This window comes from Antennarius striatus, chromosome 7 (genome assembly GCF_040054535.1).
Source record: "Antennarius striatus isolate MH-2024 chromosome 7, ASM4005453v1, whole genome shotgun sequence".
Taxonomy (NCBI): Eukaryota; Metazoa; Chordata; class Actinopteri; order Lophiiformes; family Antennariidae; genus Antennarius; species Antennarius striatus.
Window position 1 is genome coordinate 21,562,755 of NC_090782.1, and position 12,962 is coordinate 21,575,716.

At 40.5% G+C, this 12,962-nt stretch overlaps 2 protein-coding genes across 4 annotated transcripts in view; one reads left to right on the forward strand and one right to left on the reverse strand.

Annotated features, from left to right (window-relative positions):
- On the reverse strand, positions 1–8,498 carry efcab7 (EF-hand calcium binding domain 7). Its single transcript, XM_068319134.1, has 13 exons — positions 8,333–8,498; positions 7,766–7,977; positions 7,592–7,678; positions 7,117–7,330; positions 5,211–5,332; positions 3,213–3,354; positions 3,000–3,106; positions 2,456–2,619; positions 2,126–2,259; positions 1,895–2,043; positions 1,575–1,784; positions 514–621; positions 1–401 (listed from the first exon to the last, which is right to left on the reverse strand). Exons 1-13 carry the CDS (start codon positions 8,496–8,498, stop codon positions 321–323), a joined length of 1,896 nt encoding a protein of 631 aa, XP_068175235.1. The 3' UTR covers positions 1–320.
- itgb3bp (integrin subunit beta 3 binding protein) overlaps positions 8,439–12,962 on the forward strand; it is a 27,179-nt gene continuing 22,655 nt past the window's right edge. For 2 of the 3 annotated variants that reach the window (XM_068319137.1, XM_068319136.1), the window contains exons 1-7: positions 8,439–8,510; positions 9,200–9,236; positions 9,389–9,458; positions 10,060–10,114; positions 10,892–10,970; positions 11,225–11,312; positions 11,513–11,569. In XM_068319137.1, coding sequence (XP_068175238.1) covers positions 8,461–8,510; positions 9,200–9,236; positions 9,389–9,458; positions 10,060–10,114; positions 10,892–10,970; positions 11,225–11,312; positions 11,513–11,569 — 436 coding nt within the window. In that variant the 5' untranslated portion in view covers positions 8,439–8,460. Of the gene's footprint in view, positions 8,511–8,862; positions 8,931–9,199; positions 9,237–9,388; positions 9,459–10,059; positions 10,115–10,891; positions 10,971–11,224; positions 11,313–11,512; positions 11,570–12,962 lie in introns of all 3 variants that reach the window. The other variant, XM_068319138.1, reaches the window with a different exon arrangement.

A 12,962-nucleotide genomic window follows, 5' to 3' on the forward strand; every position in this document is an offset into this window, starting at 1 on the left:
GAATCTTTATTTAAATGTAAAAGTCAGAATTTGAAAATAATATTTATCAATACAACATTTTTATTGGTGGCACATAAAGTAACATTGCGTTAGACACACATGTAAAAGTTTTTATGGATTTTTGCCACATTTCCATATAAATGGACGAGGTTTGACAAAGTTTAAATGATGACGATGAGGATGTGTACAGTAAAATCACACGTGACTCTTTGGTCTAATCGGTAACTAAATGTTTCATATTGCCAGTATATATAGAGTAATATCTACAGTATATGTCATGCATCCCATCTGTAACCGCTGCATTATGAAGGCGTACAATTTTACGTGTAGGGTAGCACGGTCTCCACGCAGCTGTAGGTCCAATCCTGTTTCTCATTTATTGGCAGGACATGCTGGCACACCTAGAGGATGGGACAGATCAGTTTACTACTATCCCAACAAAGTACAATACAACACAATATCAATTACAGCAACAGTATATTTAATTTTTATTAACATTACAAGCCTGTTTACCATCTTGGTCCGGGCTGGCACCTCTACAGCAAACATGCTCAGGCCTCTACTGCTGCAGCAGTTCCTGCTTTGCTCATTGTTGATGTGGATAGTCGCTTTCTGATTGGTCTGCGATGTAGAAGAAGAAGTCAACGGTCATTTAAACAGTTGTACAAAGAGACAAATGTTTGGTCTCTACATTTGTAGGATGTGTGAGTGTTGGATGTGTTTACAAGACAAATATAGACGCGACAGAAATAAACGACACCCATGAACTGCTGGTAGTGTCACTGCAGTTGTATTGTACTCATGGCTAAATATATATATATATATACAGTATACATATATTGTATTAAAAAGACAAATAAATGGTCGAACTGCATACAAATAATACCCTCGATCACTTGTTCCTTTGTATCCCTAGGTGATGCTTATTGAGCACATCCTGTTGCTATGACAATTGCTGATGGCTTGCATTTCAAATAGCAACAGCGTGAAAGGTCTGGCATACAAGTAGAAAGAATGTTTAATAGACATCCAAGAAAGTTCTATGAAAGTGATGTAAAGCGTCTGTATGAAGATTTCACAGAACAAAAGTCAAAGACCAAAAACACAAGTCTGATTGTCTGTGCCTTGGATCATTTGGCTGGATGTCTGATAAATAATTGGAATTATTCTTGTTATTCTTTACATTTAGAGTCACGTATTTGGTGAAAAGCATCTTCTGAATTTATAAAATAGAGGATTATCAACTTATCATGTCCTTCAATGAAATTTGGACTAACACCCCCTAGTGGTCATCAACACACATGACGGTTTGACCATCAGGAGCATTCGTTTCTGAGCTGCTAAACTGTTCAGGAAGCTTCACACTTAAATTAACATATCTTTTACAATTAGACTCTGATTATATACAAATATTTTTGAATATCAAGTTTAAAAGATCTTCACTCCCTCTTTTATTAAAAAAAAATGAATTCAAGACTTTCTATTTCATATTCACACCCTTTCACAGATATTTACAGCTTGAAGACTACAGCTTCCACCACAGCTTTAAAGTCTACACACAATTTGTCGTTCACCTTGTTGACTATGAGGGAGGAGATCCTGTGCTCTCCTCTGTAGGTGTAAATAAAGATATTCTCATGTCCCCTCAGTGCTTTGGGCCCTGTCCTCATTGTGATGGACTTCTGGAGGGCCTGGTTCAGGAGCTTGGGCCCCGAGTCCATGCTGAGCGGCTGGATGGATGGCTGAGTGTCTTCACAAAAGACGTCGATCTGCAAAGGACAAGCCTGGCAGAGTGGAAGACAGAGGAGTTCATTCAATTAATCAAACAGTTGTCTGTGAACGTACTGATGTGTTTTGGTGCATGAACGTCTTGACAGCAGATGCGTGAACTAACATCTACAAGCTCCAGTAGGTGGTTGTAGCCCATGGCTTCCAGGGTGGCCCATAGGTCAGCAGTGTCTCCATCTTTTTCCGTGGCCTCCATCAGGTTCAGCTCCATGAAGCCCTGCCGCGTCAACTGGTTCTTCCTCATATCAAAATTCTCTACACGCCCAGAAAAACAAATAATACCGAATTATTACAGTCATTAAACAGCAAACTGGTTATCCATTGCATCAACGCTTACCTTTGCATACAGCCCAGGCATCCTTGTCACATTTCTCTCCACTGGTCCTCAGCTCAAAGAAGTTGTACTCCTCCAGACTGAGCAAACCGTTTCCATCGATGTCTATCACCTCGAAGACGTCCGACAGCGTTTCTCTGCAGAACACAGGGACAGACGCAAAAAAAATTTCAGGACACAGCCGCATCCAAGTCTGTCCAAAATTTCCACTCATGCATTCATCCATCCATTTATGCAACAACAACAGTGGAAGCAACCCAGGATGAAGTGATGTCTGTACTGAAACCCAGGGGAAAATCAGTAAGAATTAAGCTACTAAACACACAGACTCACCTGAGTTCTCTGGTGAGGTCCAGTTCTCCGGTGTCCGTCTTGTAAACGAGCTCTACAGATTTATTAGAAAGGCTCTTTTTGTTTCTCTTCTTGAGTTTGCAGCCGCTAGTGAAGGGAAGCAGATAGTAGGTCCCAGCATGCAATTCTCCTCTCCAAACATACTTCTGTAGGAGCAAGGGTGTTGAAAATCAAATTTCCAGATGTGTTGTTCCAACAGGACAATAATGTTACAAACATCTGACCATTTCAGGGCATGAAATACATTAAACTTTACAACTTGGGTTCAAATGAGCTCAAAATTCTATATTTACCACTGTAAAAAGCAACAAACACATAAATGCATAAGTCATCTAAAAGCACCACCATTGTTCAATTCCTAAAGCGTTCGAAAACCAAGGTTTGCTTGTAATTGTAAAAAAAAGATTGACCAGAGGGAAATATTTCTATGAACATTCAAACAAAACAAAATCATCCTTTGAAAGAATTACACCTCAACGTGGACGTGTTCTAGAGCACGCGTGTCCCTCCACACACACAAACATACCTCTTTGTCTTTGGATTCGGTGAAACACACTAAAGAGGAGTCCTCTTTGGTTTCACCAACAGACATGACGAAGAGAGCCGTGTCCACCGTCAACCAGGAAGACTTGTCTGAAAAAACAAGACGCAACGCTTTTGAGTGGAATACTCAGTAACACCCATTGAACATTCAATACCAAACTACCTAAAAGAAACCCTTCAAAACAAGTGTCAGTACCGGGCCGGCTGCCGAGGCTGAGCGGGTGGATGGTGAGGTAGACGTTGGTCGTCTGGGGGATGTGGAGCTGGTACTGCAGCGAGCTGAAACTCCCATCATCCTCCAGGAAGAAGCAGCCCTTCACGTGGGTATGAAGCCACTCCTGTAAAGACAGATGGAATAAATCCACGTTCACACAAACAGAACAGCCTGGATAACAAAAGAGGAAGCCTCACAATAAGACACAGTCCCAACAAAATGTTTTCCTGCTTGACGACACGATGCATTTATTCTTTCAGCAGAAAGGAAAACTAATTTGTGCTTCCTATTAAAAGGGGGATTGATCTTATGAGAGGGGTGGGGGAGTGAAGTTTGGAAGGAAAAAAGGTGAATTAAGCAGTCAGTGGCTCTCTTGATGAACAGAAACTGTGGTTATGATAATTAAGACTCCAACCTTCAGGGGACATATTCATTATTACGTGTTTAATGTCAGCTCAGCTGCACATAAACACATGTCATACCCGCATGTGTCCACAGGGGGGCAGAAGCGCCACACTGAATACCTCCCCTGGATCTCCCTCTAGGACCAGAGATTCCAATTTCACTTTGATAAATACAGACTTTTCAATCTTGGCCAAAGCTATCAAGAGGCTACTTGGGTGATATTTATGAATCCAAATATTTCTCCCATTTTCAAACCCCGCTGTTCCTTCGTCTGAAACAAGGCAATTATTTGAAATTGACCAGGAATGGGAAAAACATGAGAGTTTTTTTCCTGCTCTTTAGAGACACATTAAAGGACGAAGAGGTTGGTGTGGAAACCCCCAGTGGAAGGACACCGAAGGCCATGCTGGTCTGAAACAGGCAGTATATCCTGTTGGTGGATAAATAAATCAAGTTAAACAAAGAAAGAACCATTCAGTCACTGCTGTGGAGAAAAGCCATTTTCTCAAAATATACAAATGTTGGGCCGTGGGAGCCATAAAAGATCAAACCAGAACACTCCAGTGGTTTGTTCTGATAGTATTAAATGAAGGAATTTGCCACGGGCACCATTACCCCCCACCCCCCTGAATTAATGCCACCGTGGACGAAGGGGTCAGCCTGACAACTAATACAAGCGCTGTCACCGAATCAAGCCACAGGTCAGATTTACTGCAGCGTGGGGGTGTTGGTGGGAGGTGGGTAGGTGGTGGTGCAGTACCGCGACCCACACAAGCACAAACACACTTTTATACCATTAACCTTGACTTAGGATCATTATAACCCACACGAAATTCGGCAAATCCGAAGGAACACATGTCTACAAAAACACAACGACCAACTGCCACCTAATTATCAGCCAGTGGAAATACAGCAAAATATTCCTCAGAGGTAACGTCTGGACACCGATTGTTTCACCAGAGGGATGTCTGGCCCGTGTCTGGATGTTATTTTTATTTATATATTTTTCCTGTGTAGAACAAACCAGCTGAGGATAAGCCAGACAGAGTGAAAACAAAGAGCACAGAATGGATACAGTGTGTGTCCATCCATCCGACACGGGTTCATGTCCCACATCGAAAACACCAGGGTAACAGTGACACCCGAAGCGCACGAGGGCTGGATGTGATGTCAGCGACGTTACTGTAGCATAAAAATAATCTATTATAATGTTTTTTTTAATCATAGGTTGCAGTTCTTACTATCAGTAACTGAATTCTGTTCGGCGTCAGTCGACAGAAGCAACAGAAATAAAAGGCAAGTAATCGTTTCTGAAGCGTGTCATGGTTTTTTTTAATACAAGAAAGTATCTTTTTAAAAACTTTGATAGACTCAAGAATCTCAAAAATCTAAACATATGTGTGCCGTGTGAAAAAATGACACATATTCATTTTAGTTGTTTGAGGAAGTGACAGTTTGGAATTTTTTTGACTTTTCAAAAACTAAACGATGATTTAATTCATCAGAAAAAATAACTGATGATGGCCGCAGCTCTGGGTTCACCATGGCAAAAGAGGGGTTTGGAGTGGGGGTTACCTGTAAGCCTGGGGGCTCTTGTATTTTGCTGGTCTTTGTGCTACTGGATGTCATACTCGTGGGGTTGGACAGGGAAGAGCGTCTGCTGCGAGCGGAAGACGGACGCGAGGACGATCGGCTGTCTGACACGAAAACACAGACAAACATGAAAAGCATAGAGATCACACATGAACACACATGAACTAAAACACACATACAAACACACACACAACTTCACATATAAATCAAATGATAACATTTCTGCAAGGGAACAGAAAGCTCCACAGACTGACTGACAGATTGAGCACAGCCCACCCCCACCCACCCCCACCTCTGCTAACAGTAAACACACTTTAAAAAGAGAGATGAGGTGCACAATATAATTGACACAGTCATCCGTCTTCTCAGTAAGTCCATTCCAGAGTTCAAGTCCAACTATTTTGTATTTGGGTTCTGAAAGCGTGCGTTCCCCAAGTTTAACCGGCTTCTAATTAATTACGGAGGCGTCTTAAATCACAAATGGCATAACTCTACCCCCTCAAATCCATTAGCTCACCCCCCCCCTCCACTCAGAACACTAATTGAAACCAGAAAATATCAATTCACTAATGAGGGGTCTGACTGTTTCCAAGCACAAGATATCAAGATGCAAAGTAATGTGATAGGCTTACAAGCAAATTACCGTAGCGCAGAAATAAATAGACCCGCTGTCGTGGTGTCATGGATCTTTTCCCCTACTGATGGCGGCATTTTAATTCTCACTGTTGCATAAATGTGGAGAACGATGCACTGAAACAATGGATGAAAATAAATAGACTAATTATCAGAGGAAAGGAACACCGTGACAGGTCATCAGACGGGCTTTCAAAACACTTGCATGACAAATATATGTCTCATCAGTTATTTATAAGCTAATTAGCTTAAATCTTTATTGTCCCATATAGTTCTTACATATTTCTCAGTGTAGTACAGGTTTATACTGACAAATGTGGGACTAAATGAGCAGTCAAAATTGTTTTTGAGCTGCGAGGGAAACCGATTCGCCTCACGCGGTCACGTAGCGTCTCGCACCAGAGTCTTGTTAAAATGTAGCTGGTATAAATCAATATGTGGGAGCGGCACAATAATGTGATAATCCAGACAACTAGGTGGGAGCTCATTTGTTTTTGCAGTGGTGGTCGACTGGGCCCTCCCCTTGACCACCGTCTAATCCCTCCTCATCTCCCCGGTGAGAAGTGGTGGAATCCTCCGGATCAATAACGCGAACATGGACTGACCACTTAAATCAACCCCATCTATCTTCCCACCGGCGGCCTGTCCCTGGCTCACTCATCCACAATGTCTGTTCTTCTCTTTCCTTGAAATACTGGTTTTAAAGTGTAAAAAGTGGATTTTTAAAAAAAAAAATCCACCTTTTAGCTGATGTTGCTGCCTCTTAAAGAAAGTGAACTCGATCGGTGCGTTCATGTGTAGTCCAGATAGAATGAAGTTTCTCCTGATGCTTGCGTTCATTTAAGCTTTGAAAACAAGTGTTTTTGGGGAAAAATCTGTGTCTCGATAGACAATGCTGGAAGGCGGCAGCTCTCAAAAATGCAGATGAATGTTTTGTCAATCTCTTAATAGCAGGGATGATTACCTAAATCACAGCACTTTACAGTCTCCACCTTCCAAAGAAGACGTTCTAATGGTGTGGCTATTATGATGTATGACCGGTCTTAATGAGGTGATTTGTTAGAGGGAGCAAAAAAATCAATAAATAAGACAGCTATTATTTATTCATCAAAACTAATCACCAAGGCATGTTGGGGCAAGCTGTGTGTAGAGGTTGTGCAAGTATGAACTGGAATCTGAATAGCAGTTGGTGTTAGGACTGTAGAAATTCTGCTAAAACCATTTTTACGTTCGTGTCGGGATGTCGTGTCCGTACCTTTCCTGAGTGTCGCGTCTGAGTCTTCATGGGGAGTCTCTGGAGGCTGAGGGGGAGTCGCCGCCGATGCTGGTGATGCAGATGATGCAGAGCTCTTCAGAGGGCTGTATGACTGACTGCCAAAGTTCTGTCTTTTCAGCTTGGCGTCACCCTCAAGCCTGTCCAGAGCTGCCGTCTGACATTGCTCTACTGTAGACACGAACGATCTGCAGAACTGACAGCGAACAGAGACCGCTAGTGATGACATGATACAGATAGAATTTCTGAGGAAAGGAAGAAGGTCAGAAACAAGAGAGGAATCTGGCACTCAATAAAGACTGTGCGCAACGTTTTCATTGTCACTGTTTCTGACTGTACCAGCGCAGTGAGGTTGTTAAGGGGATTAACGGAAGTGACAGTTGAAATATTTGAATAACTAAAAATGACTTCTTTACAGGCTTTTACACATGAGATGATGCCTAAGCGGGAAATTTACCTCCCCATAGTCCAGTTTCCCATCTTTGCTGATGTCGAGCAATGCGAAAATAGCATTCACCTCCTCTGTGGTCATTTTCTCTCCTCTCTGGAAGATTCAACATACTTTTTGTAGCAGGAAAAAACATTCAGGCAGCTGCTGAACACGGTGATGAAAATGTTTCAGGATGCTCACAGTGGTGAGGGCTTTCTCCAGCTGGCTGTGTGAGATGTAGCCATCGCCGTTCGCGTCCATCTTTTTGAAGGCCCTGAGCAGCTCAGATCCCTCCGTTTTCTTCTCACACTTCAGAATCTCACAGAAATCATCAAAGTGCAGCTTGGATGTTGTTGGGGTCCAATATTTTTTCAGAGTTGCATGGGATGGATTTCTACCAGCTTGCTGGAGAACTTATTGGGATAAAAAAAAAAAAAAAGAAAAAAGGTGAAATCCAGTCCCAAAAAATTTTTTAAAAAAAAATCCAAAAACATGTTGAGCATGAAGGTCAATATTTATAAATCAAGACATAAGATGATAATATTATTTTAAGATTACCCCGAATTAGTGTCCAGCTAAGTTTGTCTTAATAATCACTATCACATCCAATCAATAATGGTGTAACTTAAATCATTATAACTGTGCTAACACTATACATGATTAAACCTACTGAGGACACCATTCCTACCAAGTGGAAGGAAAATGGAACAAAAAGTACGATGCTTTACAATAGTTATCAATAGTCAGACTATAAATAAGTTAGCCTACCGCGACACAGCTGCTGTTCTGAGGTGATATTAGTCAGACTGGATCTGAACACAGCTCGGTAGGCAGCTCTGCACTGTGTGTAGAAGGATTCCTCTCCGTCGGAAGTGCGGGTTGACTCTTGAAAAGACATGTTCGGAAAAATACATCGGTCGCCGTTAGCTAGCATCTACAACTGGAGGTATATTCTATTATTTCTTTTACTTATTCATGCCTTGTGCTTTTTGCTGCGTGAGAGCCTCCTTAGCGATGCCACTCGGGACACAACGCTGCTTTCCGGAGTCTGTTGCTAGGTAAACAAAAACCCGTCGGTGTTCACTAAAAATCGACACTGAAGAAACAAATATTCCTCTTCTCGATTCCTGTAAAGATAATATAATCGTTGATGATTACATTAATTTTCGCATATTATATGCACAAAAATGTATCTTAACATTGTTTTATTTTGCCTTCTATTGTCTAAGTCTTTTCAACTTGGTGTCGATATCCGGAACTCTGTGTCATAAGTTTTATTTTACTCGGAACTATTTCAGTGTAGCAAAGGCGCCAGATTCGTGCATTTATGCAAATCAAGCTTGTGCTCGAACGTCCTGAAAATGTCGTGAGTATTGTTTAATTTGTCCGTCAAACATATTGTATTCATCATAAAAATTTCTGCGAATGCTGCTAATTACATATCTGAACTTTATTTACCTGAGAATTCCCAAATATAACTTGTTTTTTTTTCCTGTCGCATCTTGACATTCTTGTTACCAGGTGAAATTAGACTTGTTTTTAAAAATCATGGGGACATTTTTGAATTTTGATAACGCTGAAATATAATTATCCAAAAATAATCACGATGCATTTTTTTTATGTTTAACTTGACAGTGTGAGAAAAGCTGCAGGCAGCCACAGTACTCATCAAGTGAGTAAATAAATGACCTTCATTCCAGGTGTATTAAAAATCACCTTTAATTGTCATACATACTATAATTTTGGTGTAAAAAGTGTTTGAAGCATAGGTTGCAACTGTAATTAATATGTAATTAATATGATGTTTCTCTATTTCCTGAATAGCATCCGGCTTCCAAAATACCAGTACCTTTAAGGCAGCGGACACCTCATGGTGGGACTGAGAGCCCTTCAGGTCAGTTTATCAAATGTCCTTGCAGATCCCAGAAAACATGTCAATGTACTGAAATATGTTACACTCTCTCAGAATCAGAATCATGAGTTACACATAGACACAGATCAATTGAATTAGTCAGTGTTCCTACTCGTAAAACATTCATTTAGCCAAGAATGGCACTGACAGACTGGTCATTATCGTAACTGTTCCTCGATCGTGTCCAAGCAGTTTATTCAGGCAGCCTTGATCCGTTGAATGAACACTTGTGGTTCTTGCACACATACCCAGTATTCTACACTGTATTCTATACAGTAGCAGCAGGTCTATACAATACTGAGGAGGAGGGAGTTGCAAATGTAGACTGCACTCATGTGGTATATATAACTGAAAACTATTTTACCCTCATTGACCTCGACTGAGTGCCGTTTAATTTAATCACCACTTTACTGTTCTTTCCAATGTTCTTGTTTGCTCCCATGTTTTTTATAAATTATCGGAAAATGATGTTTGGGACTTTAAGTTGTACTGTGTGCTTTCTCATCCTTTTATGGTTACTCGTTTGCATGTATTCCAGTTTAGTCTGGATTGTTTTATTGAGGCTGTGGGATTTAATCAACAGGCAAGACCAAAGTCACAAGACGTGCACAAGAGTTCCCACGGACTGAATTGGAAAAGTGAGTATATATTTCACAGCGTTTGTATTTCCCATATTTTAAACAATTACTTTCATTAATCACTTCTATCGTACACTGCAAATTTAGTTTGGAGAGCGACAGAAGAGAACAGAATTTAAGGATTCCAGAAACCTCCTTTTTATGAGTCGCTATATTTCAATTGCTGCACTTTCTTGACGGACATCATGACATATCAGACTTTAATGACAGGAGACACGGAATGACGGAGATCCATCAATGGCCAAATTATCAATGATTTACATAGCACTAAAAATAGTTGTATAAGAGTCACTTAACTCAAGAGCCATTTCCTTAGTGAAGGCAGACATTTGGTGTCTGAGCCATCTATCAAGATAAGCATTAGTTTTTAATTTTATAGCGCTGTCACTAATACATTTCATCAGATCGGTTTACAGCACATTCATAACACGTACAGTTTGAAGTTATTGTAAACCGTAAAATAAATGTGAGGCATTTGGAAGGGAACAAGAACCTCAAAAATCCAGACTAAGAAAAGACTCGTCGTATCTTATGTTCACCAATTATTTAGAACTACCTTTGGTTGTTTTCAATATATTTAATTCATTCTTATTCAGTCTCAACCAATTATGTACTCTTAGCTCCCTAACATCACTATGTAACAACTTAGAATTAGTCAATATTAGTACTGTAGTCTTTTATGATATTTTTAGTATTGCAGTATACTATTTATTAATACTGATCAAATTAAAATAAGTCTTGTGAATGTGTCATCCCATCCTCTTTTGCTTCAACCAGATTGGACTGTTTGCGATCTAAGATGGAAAAATCAGTGGAAGCTTTCATCAACGCTAGGGAAGAGCTGGCGAAAATAATCGTGAGGAAGACTTTTTCCTTTGTTCTTAATCTTTGTAATAGGTGGAAATGTCTTTCTCCATCACATCTTGAGATGACAGTTTTTATTATCCACTGAATATTCACCTCATTTGACACGGCTTTGACTTTCTGACGTTTTTTCTTTGCTCATTAATTTCTAATAATGTGCAATCTTTTCCATTTCCTTAATGTTTCCTGCTCTTCGTTCAGTTTCTGTTGTCTCCTCTCATCTCCCTGATCTTGTGTTTTGATTAGTCAGCAGATGGCAGCAGTGAACAAGAGCATTTCTTCCATGGATCTTCTGCTGAGCTGAGGGCTGAGCTTAAGAGACACGGGGAACTGAGTCAGTATGCAAATCCACCAAATGCTGACAAATATGATTTAGAAAGTCAGAAAAACTAAGGTCGTCTTTCTGTTGCATTTCTGACTGAGTAAAGAGGCTTTAAACTACACAAGAAAGGATTTTGTCCAGTTTGCAGCCCATGTTTTGGTTCTTTTTGTGCACCCATCAAGATTTACGTTGATGCCGCTTGTGTTTTGCAGCATCAAGAGTAGAATCATCTTTGAAAGAACATGAAGACCCCAAACATTCTGTTCAAGGTAATGTATCTGCTAACAGATATAATGCAAAGATTCTTGGGGAAAAAAATAAATCAAGTTGAACAAAAAAATGTCTTTAAGCCCCAAAAAAGGTTCAAACCCCATCCAAGAATCTGTTCAAATCGGTGTCAGTGATCATTTGATGGTGTTAATCCATCCACCTGACATGTGGAGTGTATCAAGATTTTGATTGAAGACGCAGGCTTCTGTGCAGGCTTGCCTTGTGTTGTTAACAATAAAAGGTCGCCCCACAATGTGCAGTTTAAAAAGACATTTATAGGGCACAGCAGTATTGATCTCATGACCAGGGCAGATACAGATACAATTTTTTTTTTTTTTAAAGGAACAGTCGGTACCTGGTGTTACAACCATTCACCTGCTGCGGCACTTCTCCTTCACAGGGTGTTGACTGAGGCCTGCGAGGGTCGATCCATTTTTTAAAATTTTCATTTACATCAGTCAGAACATGCTAACCCCAAAAATGCATGAGATGGTGGTGGCGGTGGATGAATGGTACGACAGTAAAGAATATTGTCATGCTACCTGTGCATTTATGCTACCATTACTAGTCAGCTGTGCTTGACTCAACTGCCTTTACTCCACCTGGAGTAAATCGGGCTTCATCTGCGAAGAGAGCTCTTCTTCAGCAGATGCCTTATGGGAGAGAAATGAGCATTGGTCTCAAGGGCAGCGGCTCTGGTGGACATTCCTGCATGCCGATGCACACGCCCTCAACACGACATCTGTGGCATTGTGTTGATAAAACTACGATTTAGAGTGGCCTTTACCTGCGACCATCTCAAGCCACACCTGTGCAGTCACCATAGTCTTCTTCAGCTTCTTGGTTTGCTGCAAACATCATTAGATGGTTTGGATCAGATACTCACTAACAGATTCAAACAAATCTGTGAACAGAATTTAATTTTGTGTGCACAGACCTTTTACTTCAACTGATCAACTTGGGCAGTCACAAGGCTGCTTTATTCCCGTGAACATCCCACTCTACTGCTTCTCCTTTATTTAATGAGCTTTTTTCCTGCATCTACTTTGCTATTTAACATGAACAGCATCAATGGATGCTTGTTTAGACAACCGTGTGCTGCGCGACCTTTAGAGGAAAACATTTTTTATGGATGCACAAACCGGTCAGTTGATTTACTAGTGAAATAATTAATGTGATTATGTCAAGCACATTTTATGCCTGCAGCAGAGCAATTCTTGTGATCCAATCACATAACGACAACTTTTGTACAATTTAATAGGGGTTATTGTCAGGAGGCAAGCTTGTTTTCTGATAAGGTTGTTAAAAATTATTTTAATTAGTTCCAGTAAGGGAGCTGAAAATACACGATGTATTGTGAAACCACGCCACAGGAATGTCACATTTTTTGTC

Bases quoted from the DNA above. Each gene is read 5' to 3' on its own strand.
- efcab7 (XM_068319134.1), bottom strand. From the start codon at position 8,498: ATGCTAGCTAACGGCGACCGATGTATTTTTCCGAACATGTCTTTTCAA. The intron at 2,620-2,999 runs GTATGTTTGTGT...TTGCTCCTACAG, and splicing joins CCGAATCCAAAGACAAAGAG to AAGTATGTTTGGAGAGGAGA. The intron at 402-513 runs GTAAACAGGCTT...CCCATCCTCTAG, and splicing joins TGCCAGCCCGGACCAAGATG to GTGTGCCAGCATGTCCTGCC.